This window comes from Chelonoidis abingdonii, chromosome 7, assembly GCF_003597395.2.
Source record: "Chelonoidis abingdonii isolate Lonesome George chromosome 7, CheloAbing_2.0, whole genome shotgun sequence".
Taxonomy (NCBI): domain Eukaryota; kingdom Metazoa; phylum Chordata; order Testudines; family Testudinidae; genus Chelonoidis; species Chelonoidis abingdonii.
Genome location: NC_133775.1, coordinates 46,833,541 through 46,854,531, shown reverse-complemented (window position 1 = coordinate 46,854,531; position 20,991 = coordinate 46,833,541). Strand labels below are relative to the sequence as shown.

General features: G+C 40.4%; 1 protein-coding gene across 4 annotated transcripts in view; it reads right to left on the bottom strand.

Moving 5' to 3' along the window:
- KCNT2 (potassium sodium-activated channel subfamily T member 2) overlaps positions 1-20,991 on the bottom strand; it is a 289,822-nt gene that overhangs the window by 8,206 nt on the left and 260,625 nt on the right. For all 4 annotated transcript variants that reach the window (XM_075067853.1, XM_075067855.1, XM_075067854.1 and 1 more), the window contains 2 exons: positions 17,687-17,978; positions 1,554-1,638 (listed from right to left, as the gene is read on the bottom strand). In XM_075067853.1, the coding sequence (XP_074923954.1) occupies positions 1,554-1,638; positions 17,687-17,978 (377 nt within the window). The remainder of the gene's footprint in view (positions 1-1,553; positions 1,639-17,686; positions 17,979-20,991) is intronic.

Genomic DNA, 20,991 nt, shown 5'->3' with positions numbered 1-20,991 from the left:
GGGGGGGGGGGGGGGCAATTTGTGCAAACAGGACCCCCCACAAGAATATAGTATTCTATAGTATTGGAACTTTTTTTTTATGGAAGGGGTCCCTGAAATTGCTTTTCCCCAGGCCCCCTGAATCCTCTGGGTGGCCCTGGGCATGGCATCTTTTTCTGTATCTCAAATGGTGTGCCATGTTGTATATGTTTAGCAAGTAAGTGATAAAGATATTATGTTTTTAAAAATCAATGGTATGCCCAAAATAAAAAGCCTGTTAGTCAAAATTATAGTTTTGTTGAGATGATAGCAAATACTAGGTGTGTGCACTAGTTATTACATTTTTCCTGAATATCTCTTCAGACACCTACAGTTGTGTGTCTTGTGACTCATGGCCACATACAGATGATGCAACAGTCCTCGATGGAGATTGAAGACCACTCTGGCCCTGATCCAGCAAAGCACATGCTTCACTTTAAACATGTGAATAGTCCCATTAAAGTGAAGTGCATAGTGGGGCTGGAGTGCTTGGCCTCCAGCTGGATCAAACCCCAATATCACAAGGTTGAATTCTCAAGTGTTCCATCCAGGTTGGAAAAGCTTATGCATTTCTCTTAGCACTACAATGTTTCTGCTTTTGGTTCTGGCCAAAATGAGGAAATACAGAGTCAGGAAACAATTAAATAGCCGGAACCTATTTGAACGTCAAAACTGTTGGCCTGAGTTTGGGACAAAGGTGTACTTTCATTCTTACAAAACTTATCTAAATGATTATGTGAAAATTGTTTGGTGCTTGTCAGTTTCTGGCACAATAACCTCTCTCATCTCTCTCTTTTAAATAAGCAATTGTGTGAGAAGGTGAAGACAGGAGCGGACTGTCTGAACAAAAAACAACATTATTTCAATGTAGATCATGTGATATTTTAAAGCTACCATCCAATGCTATGGCTTTTTTACTATTCTGCAAAAGTGTCAAAATGGGCAGGTGCTGGAATGCTGAAATTCTTGATAACCAAGTAAAAAGAAAAGTATTTAAAGCAATGCCTAAAAGTCTTAGGATCATGTAACTGGTATCTTACTGTATTTACTAGTCACTTCTTCCTTTTAGGTCTATGGCATAAGCCCATTCACTTCAGTGGGCTTTGGATCAGGCCCTCAAATCACTAAAGAAAATGATCTTTGAAATCATTTACTGGGATGTCTTTGAAAGCTTGACTTTACAATGTTTTTATTGATGCTTAGTGACTCACAAGCAAGAAACAAGAGTGAGAATGTAATATAGTATGAAGGTATCTGAGAGCTGTGATTTTTGTTAATTTAATTTTATCTGACACTCCAAGTTAGAAGGAAGAAGCAGAGTTGTTTAAAGAAGAAAAAAAAAAAACTTAAAAATTATCTGGTCTAAGTTAATGGATGAGTTCTTGTATAATTTTTTTGGATGTGCATGGAAATGATTCCTCCTGAGAGGAAAATAATAAACAGCAATAAAGTGCAAAAGATAAAAGAAATGAATTCCGGCATGAAAGTGAAAATGAGACGGTTTGTGGATTTTATGATTTATGCCATCAACTTACACAACATCATTCAGCTCTAGTCTTGTATCTGGAGAAGGATTGATCAGGATGTAAGATAGGGTGTTTTGATGATCATTCATTTCATCTAGAGGACAAAAAATATACAGAACGTATTAGGTTATTTACAAGGAAATGGTAAGAATTATAGCTTTTGATAAATCAACCTTAACAAATTGTGTTCCGTCCATATAGCTGTCAAAAGGGAACTATGAGGCTTGTTTCACAAAGTGACCCCATATATAAATTCAGCAACTTCTTTAACTTCAAAATCTACTTTCAAATTGCTTTCATTGGAAATATTTGACAGAGGCTCATTATACTTTCCCAAGAAATTATCAAAATAAAGTACCAATATCTATTTTTGAGAATACACTGAAGACTGTTACAGTTAGTGACTTCTTCTACCACAGAAGTAGCTAAGCTGTTTGTATGTCCATTATTGTAGCAATTTCAATTTTTAAGAGCAACACAGAAATATTATCATACCAACCAACCACCTACAACCAGGGGATATCACTATCAAACTGGAAGCAGAATCCCCTTACTGATAACAAATGTAATTCTCTATCATCATATGCTTTGAAAATGCTTTTATTTAATTTATCACTTCTTAGTAAGCTGAATAGGAAAATCCTTTGAGGGAACATCTATACACAGTGTTATCTTCCTCTTGCCAACATGTAACTTGATGTATTATCAAGTCACACTGGACAGCTGAAACATGTTTTATATTTACATATATACATGTTTTATATTTACACCTCACTTTGAAGGATCCCAAAGTATAAATGATTTACATATCGCATGACTGAATTGCAGCCTCCTATGGCACGGATGCTGGCAACTAACCAGCATTTTGAATAACAGTGTGGGAAGGAATACTTTTTTTCCCAATAGATATTGCAGTTAATGCTCACACTTAAAAAAAAAAAAAAAAATGTCATGAGCTCTTTAACATCTATGTAGAATAGAGGACTCTGAATTTTAAGGTCTCAAAAGACCCACAAAGAATGAAATACATAGCACAGGATGAAGGGCTGCATGGAGTCTACTAGGATTTGAGCCTGAAATTCTAGGTAATTGGTGCTGAGTCCAGTAATTCAAGTCCCATTTGGGCTTCAGTAATCAAACAGACTTCAATGCAAGACTCTCTACTTGTGCTTCTCATGTTATTAAGGATTAGACTTCTAATGTGAAGTCACAGAGGACCACTATCCAGCCAAACAGTTAAGCATGTTCCTAAATCCCACTTACTTCAAGGAGACTTGAAAGTGTGATTAAGTGGTTTGTTGAATCCAGGTCTAATTGATTTGCAGCACTGTGTACAAATGGATGCTTGTCAAGAATTAGAACAGATAGATAGTTTGAGAACAAAGTCAAGCCTTCAAGGAGTGCCTCAAATAAGAAATAAGCACTACTTGAATAATGGCAAGTTCAAACTTGAGTAAAACAGATGTGTGCTTTGCTTAGGGCATTAATCCATTAACTGCCAGGGTGGTGCCCGGGCTCAGAGTTGCATTCAACTCTCTTCATCTGAATACCGGTGGAAGCTAGAAATGTTGTCTTCTAGCTTCAATTGATGATAAAATTATGCTTGCCCCTCACAGTCAAAGATCTGGCCTCAGTGCTCCACACATATCACTTTGATGTGGACTCTGAGTCACTAGGATGTGACAGTGGTGAATAACGTATAAACATCTACTATGATCCCACTTAAATAGTTCCACCGAGTTGAAAAATACAATATTTTGTAATGGAATCATAAAGACACGAAATATCTCTGGAATTGGTAAAGCATTTCAAACCAGTGGAACTTGTTAAGGATGCTCAATGTTCCTAGAGCTGATAACTAAAAAGATACCACACACAAAGATACACCATACATCAACTACAGCTAATAAGGAATACTGCAGCCAATCTCCTAGGTAGAATGGGTACATGACAACTTCTCACACCATCATTCAGCGAACTGGCTTAGCTCTCCAACACTGGATACAATTCAAGGTCCTAACTAGGGCCAATGTACAAATTAAAATTTACAAAAATAGCTGAAAATAACTTCCACTTCATTTGTCTCCTAAGTCCTGAGGGCAGGATTCTGTTTCTTCTTAGCTATAATACTTAAATCAGTGACTTAGGTTCTATGTAGCAAATTCAGATGCCTGAACACCACTGTTTGTAACTTGAGAATATCCTACAGTCTCTTAAGATTATTTTGATTTGAAATGTATTTATTCTCTTTGTAAATGTTGGTAAAAACGTATATTCTTTAGCTGGTTTCAGATCTTAAACTTTTTCATTTTTAAAGTAGGAGTAATGGAGAAATGAATTTAGCCATCAGGATGAGAAATATTATTTCCCTGAATGCAAAATGTTAGAATGCAGACAGTGGTAGAAGCTGATTGCTTGCTATGGAAATGACCAGTATTTTAAGTGATTTCCCCCCTATTTTCTACGTTTGCCACTTTCAAGACATCTTTTTATACAACATAATTTTCTGTTTAGTCAGTGTCTTTCTTGCAGCATATGTATATGTTACTTGACAGGAAGCAGGAACATACGCTGTCAATTAGTTAAAAAAATAGTTGGCTTGATTGGTGAATGCTATTATAAGTAGGAGTCAGAGGGTTTTTTGCTCATTACTTTATAGTCATTTCTTATAATACCCTTGTCACAAATGATGACTGTGACACTGCAGCTTGGAACATGTTCTATCCACAAAGCCCGATTTTTGTATTTTTTTTTCCGATTGTCACACAATGCCCTCTGGTATCTGTTAGATCACCATCTCTAGTTTTGTTTGATTTTGGTACCTATCCTAAATAGTGATTCAAATAAAAAAAGTTTGTATTTACAAGATAGGTAGATAAGGAATGTTTCCTCTGTGCTGAGTTCACTCATGTTCATTTAAACGGGAAAAAATATTTCACATTCTGAAAGAATACATTACTTTTATGAAATGCTAATTATCAGCGACACCCTGGTTCTGGGTAGGTTTTATGTTCAGATTCCCAATGTCTATGCTAATGATATATATATCCAAGGTGCAGACTGTGCAGAGAGGCCTCAGAGACAGTCCAACACATAGTGGCAGGATGTAAGATGCAGGCAGGAACAGCATACACTGAACGGCACAACAAGTGGCTGGCATTGTGTCACAGGAACATCTGCACGCATATGGGCTAGACCCTCCCAAGACCAGATGGAGATCTCCACAGAAGGGTTGATGGAGAATCAGCAGGGGCAAGAATCCAGACGGACAGGCAGGTACTGGCCAATCACACAGACACTCGTGGTAATAGACACGGACAGAAGACAGCGTGGTGGATAGAACTATAGCAGGTGCCAGGACAGCACTCAAGGAAGAAGGAATGAGAAGCTGCAGAAGTGCAGGGCTGCAAGAGAACTTAGAGAGGAAGTGGAAAGTGCGAAAGCCAAGTGGTCCCCAGCTGGTGGAGGAGCATCTGGGGCTGTGGGGGGGGGACTTCCTAAGCTGGTGGTGGCTCCAACAGATGCCCAGGAACAACATAGACTCTCTGTCCAGAAGAGGCAGTGCTCGGACAAGCTTAAGATACTGCGCAGAACCTAACTCCAGCCTCTGGTAGAGGACCCAGGTTGAGGAAGACACTACCCCACATCAGGGGTGAGAGGGAATTTTTTTTTTTATATAGTATAGTATAGTAATAGTATAGTATAGTATGCTTTTGGTTGAGTTGGTTGATTCTCATATGTGTCACTAGACCACCATGATTTCTCTGTGAGTTATCTACACACAGTTGTTATACCAATATAACTATATGTATTTAGAAAACAATATAGTTACTGATACAACCTCCTAGTGTGAATGCAGTTACTAACATAAAGATGCTGGTGCTAGTATCAGTTAAAATTTAGAGCCTTAATGATCTATACTGTTGTTGGAGGAGAGGCATGGTGGGTGAGGTAATATCTTTTATAAGACTAGCTTCTTGTTGGTGAAGGAGTGAGAAGTTGGAGAAGATCTCTGTGGAAGCTTGTCTCTTTCACCAACAGAAGTTGATCCAATCATATACATTACCTCACCCACCTTGTCTCTCTAATATGGGAGGATGTTGTTTGAGTCTTACTTCTAGATTCTTGTTCCCTGGATTAGTAGAAAATGAATGCATAAAGAGGCAGCATTCTTGGCTTCCTCTGGCTGTTTGAATGAACAGGGCTACAAAACGGTTCCGATCCATTTCTTAGTGGGCAGCAAGATGTGTTGTGAGAAAGATAAATCTGGAGTGGACTGGGGAGAGAGAACAAATGTATCTTCAGGACTTAAAGGCAGAGGACTTTTTGTGGAATTATGTGATGAAGCAAGAAGTGTACTAAGATTTGGCATCTTAGTTTTGTAAATGGATAAATACATAGAACAGTAATGTTTTGTGCAGCATGAGGCCATTAATGGGATTGCCAAAAGAGAGGTTCTGTTATAACGAAATACAGACATTTGTCTGAAAAAAATATTGTAATGAAAATTTCTAAATTAGAAAGGGCTTGGAGAGCTGTAATTAACTGAAGGGGAGTATGCTTACCTATCAAACCTTTTCCATTCTGTAGTTCGGCATATAGTCTTCCTGAATTTAAATACTGAAATGAACATTACTGTTGGCATTCAACTAGGATTTTAAAGAAAACCAATTTCAGAGGGAAAAACAAACAAAAACAAAAACCAACCAACCAAAGGCAAGTATCCACCATATGCAGAATTTCCCGTTGACTTGCATAATAACGTGAGTTGAGATTATAAAAATGTAATTTTCTGCTTTAACTCCTTGTGATGGATGAAAAATTGCTGGGTTTTTCCTTTCTTTTTTAAAGTCTCAGAAAATATATTTGAGCCCGATTCTTCCCTCAGACAAACCTGTGTGACTCTAATTACTGTGTATACTTGTTCATTAGCCGGTTCATTTATAAGCCAACCCCCAAGATGGTTAGGTAAAAATAGCAAAAACTGTATGACCTTTTTATGAGCCCATCCTATATTTCACTCACTCACTCACTCACTCACGCCCATCACCCCAATCCGGGTATGGGCTGCCAACCACAGATCTCCAGAGTCCTCTATCCTGGGCCATTTGCTCTAGCTGGTTCCAGGTATAGCCCATCTTTTTGCTATAAGCCTGAAGGTTGCGTCGCCAGGTGTTTCTTGGACGGCCTCTTTTCCGCTTGCCTTGGGGGTTCCACCACAGTGCCTGTCTGGTAATGTTAGTTGGCTGCTTGCGTAATGTATGTCCTATCCAACCCCACCTTCTCCTTCTGATTTCCTTCCTCCTGTGCGAAGTCTACGCGGGCCGACTCCAAGAGGTGGATATTATGATGGTGTCCGGCCAGCGGATCTGGAGACATTTTCTTCCTTTGCGCTGTTACAGATGTGTTCTGTATCTTGAGCGCAAGCTATAATGAAAGTCTGGATCTTCCCTGATGGCTTGTTTTGGTTGTTTCCAGGTTTCAGCTCCATAAAGTAGACGGATTTCACATTGAGTTGAACCAGTCGACATTATCTTACTTGCCAAAGACAGCTCGTCTGGAGCTTGCCAGATGTTTCTTAGCACACTGTAAGAAGGCTGCTCTTGCTTCCAATCCCTTACTTGAAGCGGTCTGCGTCTGTGCCACCTGCTGAGATCGATGACGCTACTAGTAAGGTGAAGGACTGCACTTCTTCCAGGGGGATTCATTCCAGTGTGACTGGGTGTTACCTGATGGAGTCGAAATCTAAGTCTCTTGCGTCTTGTCCTTGTGAATCGTGGGAGGCCAACCTGTGATGACGTGGCTGCCACTACGTCGGTCTTTCGCTTGCATTGCTGTTTTACTGTGCGAAAGAAGTGCATAGTCGTCAGCAAAGTCCCAGGTCATCGAAGCTGGGGCACACGATCCATGGATTCCGTTTCTACCTCGTAAGTAGATGTCTTCATAATCCATCGATAAGCAAGAAAGAGAAGTGGTGACAACAGCATCCTGTTGACCCAGTTGCACCTGGAAGCTGTTAGTGAGCTGCCCCCTGGATCACTCTACAGTGGATATACCTCATATGAGTCTTGATCAGGTGACTACCTTGCTGGGATGCCGTAGTGCCGGAGGAGCTCCAGAGGGTCTCTCGATCCACGCTATCGAACGCTTTCTCATAGTCAACAAAGTTGATGTACAACGAGGAGTTCCACTCATAGAAGCTCGACTATGATGCGAAGTGTGCTATCTGGTCCGTGCATGATCTGTTCTGCGGAAACCTGCCTGTTCATTCCGTAGCTGTGGTCGACGGATCCCTCATTCTCTCTAGAGGACTCGGTGAAGACTCTTGCACCGACAGGAGTGTGATTCTCTATAAATTGGCACAGTTGCTAAGATCTCCTTTCTGGGGATTTTGATGAATATCCCTCTTTACGTCTGCTGGAATCACTTCTTTCCCATATCTTCTCAAAGGGGGGGGTATAGCATTTCCACTGAAGCATCTAGGTCTGCTTTCAGGGCCTCTTGCTGGGATGTATCAGTCAGCAGCCCTTCCTGTTCTTATCATGGTGATGGCTTTCTCGATCTCATCTCTGGTTGGTTATCGCAATTGATTGGGAGGTCCTCATTGCTGGGTTGATGTTGGTGGATATGTGGTGCTGGGCTGTTCAGGAGTTCTCAAAGTGCTCCGCCATCTGTTCATTCTGTTGTGTTCTAGTCCTGTTATAGAGATTTCCCTGCTGTCTAAACGGGATGTTGCTGACTTCGCTAGACAGACTCGCTTGGAAGTGTCTATACAGCAGACAGTCAGTATTCCAGGTTATCTGTGCTAGTGTGCGCTGCTCTCTCTGCTGCCAGTTCATCCACATACTCTCATCTTGTCCTTCCTAATATTCTCTTCACTGGCTCTGGCGTTCAGCATAGTCTTTTGAGCTTGGCCTTGCTGTCTAAGTCTGCTGTTGTGACGGCTGCCTCTTCTTCTTTCTATCTTCTATTGGGTCAAGGTCTCTGCTTGATCCACTCTTGCTGTGGTGTTACTTCAATCCAAGCATTTCCCCTGGCATACTGACTAAGTGTCTCCTTCTCGACTTCTGCATCTGTTTAGTACACATCTTCCTTTCCTCTAGGACCGATCCCTTATATCTGAACTTCATTCTTCAGCATTAGTCCAACAATCTTGTTGATCTTCATGGCTTCAGAAGGCTGAATCTATACTCACTCTTCTTCTGACCGTCTATCCAGTTCTTCTTCAGCTTCAGCTTCATCTGGCACACTAAGTGAATGATCGACGCCGCGTCTGCTCCTCTCTAACTCTAACATCCTGCAAGGATCTTCTGAACTTCTTGCAAATGCAGACATGGTCGATCTGATTTTCTGTTGTGCCGCTTGCGGTGATACCAAGGTACTCTTGTGGATCCGCTGTGAGGAAAGATGCTACCTCCTAGACCAGGTGTTAAGTGCACACAGATCCAAATCTCTCTCCATTCTCACTCATCTCTCCAGAGCGTGGGTCCCATGACCATTCGTATCCTGTGTTTTCAGGTCAATTTTGGCATTAAAGTCTCCCCATAAGGACGATGAGTCTTTGTCTGGAGAATCTCTAATATTTTATGGAGTCTGTTGAAAAATAATCTTTGTCCTCCTCTTCCGCTGTCATTAGCTGGAGCATAGCACTGAACAACATTCTCTTAATCCTCTTCATTTTAGTTGAAGATGCTGTGATGATCCTGGGACCATGTGCCTCCCAACCAAGTCAGTGCTCTCTGTGCCTGCTTGGACAACATGAAGCCTACCCTGTGTGTGGGTGTGTCGCTCTCTTCATGTCCTGAATACAGCAACAGTCTCTCTGTCAACAGTTGTCTCTGTCAGCTTGCGTCCATCTTATCTCGCTAATGCCTAATAGGGTCAGGTTGTTGCTCTCATCTCTTGCTGCAACTGCGCGTCTTTCTGACTCGTACATGGTCCTCACATTCCATGTGCCTATGGTAATCCTCCGTATTGCAAGAAGGGTAATCGGCTCTAGGGGCTTCCTCCATGGCTTTCACCACCCAGCCCTCATCCATCTTCGAGTTGAAGACCCTTCTTTTTCCACGGGTAAAAGTCTCTGTTGTCTCATATTGGTCTGGCGTGTGGTAGCAGGTTGATTTTTTTTTTTTTACAGGGTGGAGTTGCTAGCCCCACGCCCAACCCTCCTCCTTTATCCTGACTTGGGACAGGCAGATGGCCCCAAAGGACCTCTCTGATGGAGTTATCCTATATTTCAGGGATTGGCAAACTTTGGCTCCTGGCCATCAGGGTAAGCCACTGGCGGGTCAGGACATTTTGTTTACCTGGAGCATCTGCAGGCATGGAGCCCCTCAGCTCCCTGTGGCCACGGTTCACCGTTCCCAGCCAATGAGAGCTGCGGGAAGTGCATGCCTGCAGATGCTCCAGGTAAACAAAAAGCCAATGTACTAGATATTCAATTCAATGATTCCATAGAGTTTAAAATTATCAAATTTTGGTGTAGGCCAACCCCCGCTCTTTGATGCGTCACTTTTTTACCAAAAATATTCACCTCATGAATGAATATATATAGTAAGGCTAGGGGAAGTGTGGGTAATTATCCAAGGATCAAACTGGGGACATTTATTATTTGTATTACAGTAGCTGTGAAAAACCGAAGCCAAAACTGTGTCCCCATTGGGCTAGGTGCTGTATAAACACATAGTATGAGACAATCGCTGCCCCAAAGAATTTACAATCAGAGAAAGGAAGTATTATTCATGTTATAGATAGTGAAATGAGGCATAAGATTAAGTGACTTGTTTGAGCTCACACAAGAAGTCTACCATAGAACAAAGGTCTCAGTCCTTATTGGTGCTCAATGACCTGGATCCAGGACATCTAAAAGACGACCATGGTCAACAACTCTGCTTGTCTGGCACAATGGAAGTTTCTACCATAAGAGTAAAGCTCACCTATGCAGGAGATGGAGCTTTCTTGGAGCCTGGTCTGAGGCTATGGGGCAAACTTCCACAGGAACAAAGGGTCATCACAAACCTCCCCATCTTCCACTCCAATGACAAGGCACACTTCTTTGGCCTTGCCTTCTCTAACATAAACAGCAACATGTGAATTAAAATCCCACCTAAACAAAACACTTCACTGAATGCACTTCTCCCCCTGAGGAGAGGATGAAAAAAGAAACCACCTGTGACAGATGTTAGTCATGTGGCTTAATCTACAACTAGAATATGACCGGATACTACAACGATGAAGGAGGTATACGACCTGATATAGACTAGAATCAGAAATTCAGCGCACATCTCAGTCCAGGGCCTTAATCACAAGACTAAGTTTCCTTCCAATTATTGGACATTTTAGTAGGGATTAATATACTAATTGGCTCAGGTATATTTTTACTGAGGGAATAACTTGCATCATTGTAAAATTCTGAATATAGGAATTCTTTTTACAACACAAGTGCTCAATTTATTACAGAAATCTTGCTTCACACATCTATTTAAACAGGAAAGATAAATTTTGTGGAAATAATATTTGAATAAACTCAGACACAGAATGTGGGGAATAGGAAAGGAACTGGCTGATGGTAATCTGATGGTCTACCTTTTACTGTGTTAGTTCATCACCTTAAAATACCACAAGTCTCATAAAACAGATTCTGCTATATTTGTAATAAGTACAACCTGAGTAGACATAGCTCTGCTTAATTCAACTCTGGTTAATTGAAATTCAGTAATGTGCCCTGAGCTGAACAGATGCACTGGGACCTCCAGGAACATGAACTTCATCTGAAATTTCATTTTTCCAAAGGTTCAGGATATCCTGCAATACTTCTTTGATCAGTGGATTGATACTGTACAGCTGAGATTTTCAAAGCCATTTAGGAGATTTTAATGCTAAATTCTCATTAATAGGGCATCATAATTAATTTGGCATCTTTGAAAGATTTTAGCCTATATTGCTTTCAGATCACAATGGCAGGTTTTTGTTTTTATCCATTTGAAAGTTTGATTTTTTTTTGGTTAAAATGGTTGGATTGCATTCTTAAAACTCTATTTTTAAATGCCCAGGTTTATAAATGATATATATCTTTCCACCATCACCTTTCACGTGATGCTTGTTGTCTTAGGTTGCAAGCTTCCTTCCCTCCCTATGTTTGTACACAGCACCTTGTACAACTGGGCCCTGATTTTGATAAGGCCATTGGGAACGAACTATCTTGTTCATGCTATATTATAAATACTCTGCCACCCTGCACTCAGGTTAACAATTTCCTAACATTAATACTCATAGTTCTTTAAAAAGTTAAGCGAGTTATTCTGTTACAAAGACTACTAACGTCCATTTAATGCTCACTACTATATTTAACTGACTATATTGTAACGGGTTAAAAAGGAACTGTAGTTCTGCCATTTGCTAGAAATTAGTTTATAGAAAGTTAAAATCTAGCATACAGGTTGTCATTATGAATAAAAGCATACAATTTACAAAGGTTTATTAAACAGTTTAGGGTTTCAGGGCTGTTAGATGGTTACAGAACAAACTACAGAGACTGTTTTGGGGATGATTGGGCCTTCACTATGAGTTCATATATGCCCTCTTTTACCCAAGAACAGAGTGAGCTTATGGGGTAACAGGTTGTGGATCTAAATTGCCTTTGAGAAGGAGCCATGAAGAGAGGAAGCTGGAGAGAAAATGGACTCATGAAAAGGAGAGATTTTGTTTTTTGCTTATGGTTTTTTGTTTTTTTTTTTTTAACCGCTGGTGGATCAGATGAGCGAGTGGAACCCCATGAGCAAGTGGAACACACACCCTGGACAAGGAGGTAGAGTGGGGCTTAGGTAATGGAACTAGGAACTCACTTCCTTTTCTCAAGGCCTGTGGCTGGGTCTTCCAGCAGCAGGTGGGAAGAAGTGCTTCTCCTTTCTTCTGGATTGAAGGTCTGAAAACATACAGATCATTGGGAGAGAGCTGAGACCATGAAGTGGTCTGGACTCTGACTGGATTTTTGGTTTTGTTTTGAACTTTCATTATGACAGAAGGTGAGATGTTTTGGTTTAGTGGAAGGGCTAAACTGTTTACAGTAAGGGGAAAAATGAGGCAGAGGCCCCATTTGCATGAAGTAAGGTAAGATCTCCGTTATAGGGATGAAATCTTGTGAAGTTTTCTCCAAGTGCCTCTGTTGGAAGCCAGGGTTTATTTTGGAAACACACTAGAAACCAAGAGCCATCTGTGCAAAGATCCTGTGCTTTCACAGCAACTGTGTGGTCTATTGAACCTCACTCTGGAACTAGTAACTGCTTCCATCCATTGCTGCCCCTGGAAACTCTAATTACTGACTTTTTATTAAAGTAAGAGAGCGGCTGAAATTCTAAAACTTATTTTCTTACCAGTTGGGCTTCCACCGTACACGAGCACCCTGTGTCAAAGTTAATGCAGTAAAAGTATCACTGATTGTCAGAAATATTCCTGTCTTTGTAACATCCCAGACTTCCCCAGAAAGTAGAGCTCCAATTTCTAAAGGCTGCATACAGTGAAAAGACAAGGGAGAATGGTGACTCCCCCTGCTACTGGGGCAGAGACAGATCTGCATTTGTGTTTATGGGCTTCTTTCTGTGTGCATGTATAGGTGCTCTAATACTTTAGATTTTATGTGTTTTGCGTGCATGTGCGTGCTCACGTGTATGAGTGATGCTAAAATATAACTGAAGCCTTGCCTAACAGTTCATTCATTTATTTCCCAATCTCCAGAAAAGACTCATTTTCACCATTCTGTTCTTAACTGGAAGGGACAGTACACACACCCCAGTCATGATCAGGGTCAGAAACTGTCAGCACCTGTAGAAGTAGCTTCATTTGGATGACAAGTTGTCATGCTTACACCTTTAGGAACATCAATCATTCTATATTCTAACAAACAAGGTTTGTTATTGCTTAGTAACAATATTCCCAGCTGTCTTGTAATCTTGGCTGTGTATATGTTGGAAAGAGGGAGGGAAAAATCAAATACATGACAGCAATTTTGATCAAGACAGATCATGCTTTTCATTTCAGAAACCAGTGTGCAATGGATTTTCTCACAATGACAATGTGTAATTTTAATTGCAGCATATAGAATACTCCGAGCCATGTGGCTGCTAGATTTTTCTGTTCTGGGAGAAAACTACTTACATATCAATTTTAAACTACAGTTTGGTGAAAAAGCTGATTGAAGTAGCAAAAGAAACATCATTCCTGGTTAGTTCTCCCTTCTCTCCCCTCAGCTATCTGTGTTTGCTGTGTTAGGGAAAAAGACAAGTATATTCTTTTGTCAACATCTCTTTATATTTTTCCTATAGATAGGCCTGAGCCAAAACACTAGATACAAACTTCCCTTCTGAAAACAGACTATGTAAAAATTGCGCCTTTTCACTCAATAGATCTGTTGCTGGCTATATTAGAAGCCGTAGCTGTTTTTCCTTACTAAAAAAAAAATGTACTGTTTTACTTTTTTTAGCCCTGCAGAACTAATACAGCTAATGTGATGTGTGACAGGGTCAGGCCAGAGGGCTACAGGAGGGTGTAGGAAGGAAGGTAATGCCTCTAGATAAGCAGGTCCCTCTTCCCCAAATAACTGAGCAGGGGTTACTCCAGGTTAATTAAGAGACCTGGAGCCAATTAAGAACTTGCCAAAATGGGTTAAAAGCTTTCCCCCAGCCAGTTAGGGTGAGTGATGAGTTGTTGTGAGAGTGAAGGTGAGCTATTTGAGAGCTGGGTGGTGGGGAAGCTGACAAAGACCAGGGGAGAACCCTGCAGGTATAGAGATTGGGGAGATACCCTACCCTAAACAGGAGCTAAGGACCCTTCCAGGTCCAAAGACCTGAAGAAAAGGTATGTCAGAGGGGAGAGACTGAGCCAGAGATGAAAGTAAGCCAATATGCCCCAGTACGGTGTACCAGCAAGAGCCAGTGCGCCGCACCAGGGTGGCCCAGCTTTCCCAGGCTGCAATTTAAAGGGTCTGGGGCTCCCAGCAGCGGCTGGAGCCCCAGGCCCTTTAAATTGCTGCCAGAGCCCCACTGTTGGAGCCCTGGAGTAGCGGTGGGGCTCTGGGGGTTATTTAAAGGGCCAGGGCTCCCGCTGCCTCTACTACCCTGGGCCCTTTAAATAGCCGCCAGAGCCCCGATGTCACTACCCCAGAGCTCTGGGGGCTATTTAAAGGGCTGGGGAGGTAGAAACAGAGGAGTCCTGGGCTCTTTAAATAGTCCCTAGAGCCCTGGAGAAGCAGCGGGGCTCTGGGGTCTATTTAAAGGGCCCTGGGCTCCCGGTGCCTCTATGGTCCTGGCCCTTTAAACTGCTACCGGAGTCCCTGGCTGCTGCTGCTACCCCAGGGCTCCGTCAGGCTCCGGTGGCTATTTAAAGGATAGGGGGCGTAGCAGCGGCCGATCCCTGAGCCCTTTAAACTGCTGCTGGAGCCCCCAGCTTCTGAGGCTACCCTGGTGGGGGAGGGGAGGGCACTTACCAGTACAGGACGGGCTGGGGCTGACTCTGAGCCCCCCATTCCCAGCCCTTTCAGGGGCCAGAGCTGGCCCCAACCTAGTCCCTCACTGGTAAGTCCCTATTTCTACTTTCACCCCTGGACTGAGCCCATGCATTTGGTGTGGTGCTGCCATGCCCGAAAGGGCTACCAGAGACTGGCGGCTCTTCCTCCACTGACTGGAAGGTTGGGAGGAATCCTGCCCAAGCAAAGTGGGGACAATAAGCCAAGGAGTGTGCGGAAGTAACACAGGGAAGCTAGCAGCTTTCCTGGGAACTGGCAGTGTGAGGCTGCTACTTGTAGGGTCCCTAGGTTGGGGCCTGGAGTAGACAGCAGAACTGCCCCCTCCCCCTTTTCTCTCACTGGATGTCCACTGAGGTGTCCAAAAGCCCCAATGAAGCAGTGAGGGCTTAGCACGCCTAGAAATGGGAAGGCCTCTTGGAGACAGAATTTCCCCACCCACTATAAATGGGCGTGTGCGTGGGGGAGGAATCTAAGAGACGAGAGGCTATCCTGAGCCACTGCTAGAAGGAAGCACAGGACCCACTGAGGTAGAGAAGAAGCCCTGCTATGGACGGTAACGTGGATTCTCTTGGATACATTCAGTAGAATTGTTAATTAAGTTCTGATTGCACAATATTTTTTGCTGGCAATAGATGAGCTAAAGAGCTCAGACCCTAGGCAGAATTTGCAGGCCTTTTGGTTAAAAATAAAACATTGTGAACTGATCATATTTGGCCTAGAATTACTGACAAACAATAAACAGGGAATTCCCCACAATACCATTTCTATGATAACTTTCCAGCACAGAAGAACACTGTAAGGAAAATTCAAGTTAAGACACAAGCTTTTTGAGTTATAACCATCTCTCATTTTTCCCAGGTGTCACAATTAAGTTTCTTCCTCTAATCTTTAAGTACAAATGGTATGAAGGGGTACAAACTCCCGCAGAAACCCAGGGCCATCACAAACCTAATCATCACACATCTCACCAACTTCTGCTACAGGTGCAAAGTTTACAGTGCATATCTTTGAAGTTACCTTCTCTTCCATAAACACATAGAAGCATGTACATTAAAAAAAAGACACCCTGAAAATCCTACAAAATAAATCACTCCACACACAATTCCTCCCTGAGGAGAGGATGTGAGATAAAATGAACCACATGTGACAGATGCCAGTCATGTTGCTTAATGCATTCTTTGAAGAGACTCAGATATTAATGTGACGAGGGTGAAATAAGAACCTGTTTTAAAATTGAATTAAGTACAATGCCAAATATATACCAAAAGGATCTAGGATGGAAATTTTCTTTATGAATGCTGTGTCATATGTGAATCAGTTTGTATAGCAAAAGTCTCAATATCATTTGTAATACCTTGTATTAATCCTCTTATCTTTATTTTGGAAACTGATAAATAGGAATTTGCTATTGACTAACTGCAGTTTATTTTACACTTGACGCCTTCTATAAACCTAGATGTTAGGACAGCAGCTGTTCCTGTAACTTTTGCATGTCATCTCCACTCAGAAATGGCTTTCTACTTCTTCAGGCTCCCAAAATGTAATGAGCTAGGTTCCATCCAGCTGGCACTCCCTAAGTCCATTAGAACATGAAAGATTGTTTTAGTCATCTGAAAAATGACTAGATCTGGTGCAAATTTAGCAATCACTCAATTAAGAAAATCAGGTCCCAACTCATCCAGATATTGGGCAAACAATGATATGTGAGCTAATGTTTAATCCTGTGTTTTTCGCCCAACATTGGATTAATTGTTAATCAAAATAAAACCAGAAAAGAATATGCAGTGGATTTTTCAGCTTGGATAGGAAGTTGGCTCTGATGTGCTACAAACTGCCACCTGTTTTCCAAAGTTATTGCCAATGGCTAAGAGAGAAGCTTTTGAAATGGCATGTAGTGAGCTGTGAATCATGGTCTAGCTGTTTAGGCTCATGAATAACTTGATTTCTTGTGCTAAAATCTCTGGACAGATGCCCAATATACCTCTAAGTGTGCTACAATGCTATATGTATTAATTAAACAGATATTTTTCATATGCTTTTTAAAAACTTGAAAAACAGAGAGAGCGATGAAAAAAAATTGAAGCATCGAACTAGTGATGCATCACTCATAAATGTGATGTGAGCACATTGGGCATGTTTCCCATCTTATTTTAAAAATCGAAGGAAAGATGATATATCCTGCAGGAAAAAACAAACAAACAAAACCCTTTAAAATATAAGCAAAATTTACAACAACTCTGTCACTATCTGTTTATATGAATAAAGAGGATGTTACATCTGTAAATATACAATATGATTATCTCTATAATGAACCTCCAAATACAAGAGAAAATGGTTTTCATTTCTGATTTCATGTCCTTTAGCAATAGCAGCACCAATTGGTTCAACTGCCTTATGAATATCCCATCTAAAAAGAGATTGAGATTACCAAAACTAGAGCTGGTTGGAAAAGGCTCAATATTTTTTCACATATTTTTCTCCTTTTTTGATCAAAACTCTTGAGAAATTTGATCAATTATGAATTTCAAAATTTTGCACCCAGCTATAGTTGTACTTCACCCATGGCATCCTATGGTTTTATGAAATAAAATTAGGTGATCTTAGACAATAATAATAGTCTTACCATATCCTGCTGTGGAAAGTCCCAAGTGCTTCATTCTGTTCTTCACAAGTTCAGCAAGTTCCTGTCTTTCTGACCTCTTGTAAAGGCTCATCCGCTGCTGACTTATTTTCTCTGCTGTTTTGCTGGAGTGCTTTGGCACTTTTCTGCTCAGCCGCCGGGCCCACTGCATGCTCTTCCGTCGTAACAAGGGATGATCTGACTGATCACTGGATGTGGAGTTACGATGGTTATTGCGGTTGTTTATTTGTTCTTTGGTGTCTTCCCATTCTTCGACGCTAATAGAAATTTGAGACTTCAAAGGGAAAATCACATAAGAAATTAGGGGATTCAGGAAACAGATTTGTCAAAGAAATCATAAGAGACCTTTCTCTTGTCTCCTTCTTTGGCTCCAATTCAGCAATGCAGTTAAGCACATGCTTAAGTCACACTCAGGTCAATAGAGTTAAGAACATATTAATGTTCAGCATGGCCTGCGGAATGGGCAGTCTTTTTCTCTGTGCACTCTTGGAACAGCATTATGTAGACTGTGTGTGGCTTGATATAAATATGATCCTACTTTCCCCAACAGCAAGAGAAGATGACGCATTAGTTAGTGCTTCTTGTCATTATGTTTCTAAACATGAGGCTTCTATGCCTATTTTCTAATAGGAATTCAATGTCACTCTGTTTCTTAGAAGCCAGGAATAAAACTATTTGAACTCAAATAAGTCAATCTATTTAGCTTTACAAAGAGAAGATTAAGAGATGACTTGATAACTCTATATAAGTATCTACATGGGGAAAATGTTTAATAATGAGCTCTTCGATCTAGCAGACAGAGGTATAACACAATCCAAGGACTGGAAGTTGTAGCTAGACAAATTCAGCCTGGAAATAAGGCATAATTTTTAAACCGTGAATATAATTAACCATTGGAACAATTTACCCAGGGTCCTGGTGGATTCTCCATCACTGACCATTTTAAAATCAAGATTGGATAATTTTCTAAAAGATCTGCTCTAGGAAATATTTGGGATAAGTTCTATGGTCTGTTATACAGGAGGTCAGACAAGATGATCATGATGGTCCCTTTCAGTCTTGGAATGTATGAATGCTAGCTCAATTAACTCAATGGAATGTGTCTTGCCTGTTGAAAAGAGACTTCTGCCCTTCATCACTGAGTGCCTTTTATATGTTCTTAATTGCTTGAAATGTGCAAGCCTTTAGCAAGGATAAATTGCTGAAGTATGGAAGATTCATATAAAAGACATAACTCTCTGGCGGAAAGATTTTAACAAGTACACTGTTTAATACACCACAGAAAAAAGGATGACAATAGGAAAGCTATATTTTTCTCATGCGTTGTTGTTGTAGTGCCAGTCCCTGGATATTAGAGAGACAAGGTGGCTGAGGTAATATCTTTTAATGGACCAATTTCTATTGGTGAAAGAAACAAGCTTTCGAGCTTATGCTTTTGTGCATAAGTATTAAGTATATGTCAAATATACTTCCTATAATTTGAGACAGATGTTTATGACTTTTATGGAAATGCTAGTTCATTTGTGTAGAAGACTGTTACAATATTTAATTATAGGAGGGCCTTTGCACATGTTAAGGAAAATGATATGAGACCCTGAACTGCTCTAACATTCGAATTTCACACATTGATTCTAAGCTCTTTTTGTTCTCTTTCCATAACTGGTCAGGGTTACTTTCACTATGGTCAACACTAGGGAAAGGCAGACAAATAACAAACACTTACTTGTGAAGCCGTTTCTCGTGACTGACAAAGGGAGGAAAAAAGAAAACACAAACAGTTTAAACAACAGTGGGCAAACAGGAACAGACATGGACCATTTAATAGCAGTCACAAATAATAAATATGGGCGGATGCTTGCTTTATTCTGAATGGAAATTTGGATTAAATTAAAGTTCTGTCATTTGAACAGATCACTTAATGACTGCACACATTTTGCTTTTTTAGCTGACTCACTGGAAATTTATCTGATGAAACTATCAATATATCTTGCATTAAATCATAATAATTTTAATAACAGAAGTGAAATGAAGTACAGATTGTAATACAGACAAAACATTGAAGGGGGAAGTAGTGTTCAACACACTAGTAATGTTCATTTTTCTTGTATTTGCTACTGGCAGTGATCATTACCTCAAGTTTATCAAAAGCTATTGCTCCTATCTCATATATATTGTATTTGTATAAATATGCATGTTTAGCTCCTTGCTAGATAATGTCATTATATCATCACATCCCTTTTCTCTTAAAAAACAGGATGTAGTTCAAGTCATTTTAGCAAAGAACATACTTTTTGCGTGTGAAGAAGTTTGTAAATAAAACTTTCTAAGAAGAAGAATATTACATGGCAATCTGAACAATTTAACTGAAAATCACTGTCATAACACATAAGGATTATTGTATGGCATGGACTATAATATCTATATTGGTAAACTGAATGAAGGAAACATTTTTCACACAAATGTTTATCAGGCTATTTATCTGATGTTGTTTACTTCTATCTAATTTACAAAGATATTAAACAGCATTGGTCCTTAGACTGATTCATTATTGTTTGTTACTAGATTCAGAAGTTCTCTTTAATTGTAGTGTAGTGTTGTATAAATATATAGTTTTAGAATTATATTCCTGGTCCACTATTTTATCATCCATATTTTTATCTAAGGAGAATTGTTCAATTTTTTTTCAATAGAGATCATCATCTGCACATTGAATTTAACAATTACTATTGTGCTAACTTTTGTCCATCATTTTAACTCTTTCTGGGAAAACAACAGCAAAAATATAGCTGAAGGGTAAAAGAGAAAGAGTAGAACAAATAATGCTCTATACATCTGTACAGTAGGTGTTAATCTCAAATTTATCAAAAGCTATTGCACCTAAATTCATTTCACAGCTGCCTCTCCTTTACACAGGTGCTGCTTCCTAGCTAGATAATAGGAAAGGGTTCACCCTTTTGTTTGTTTACTGATTTCACATGCACTTTTGAAAGCATATATGTGACAAGGCTGCTGACACTGAATTCTTCACAATGGGTTGGTGCTCAGGCTCCAACCATTATTGATCTCAGTAATCAATGACTATCAGAATCCTACTGTTTTTAATTGACCGTCATATGTTACTTTAGTTGTAGCATGCCATTAGTTGTACATTTGTGGCACCATAATACCCTGTGCTCAGTTGTTGTGAGTTCTTCTGTTCTTATGACTTCTACCATGATTTTGCTTTTAAGAGTTCAGTGGAGTTGTCATAAGTAGATAGGTAAGGTAAGGGTTAAGTTTCTTTTACC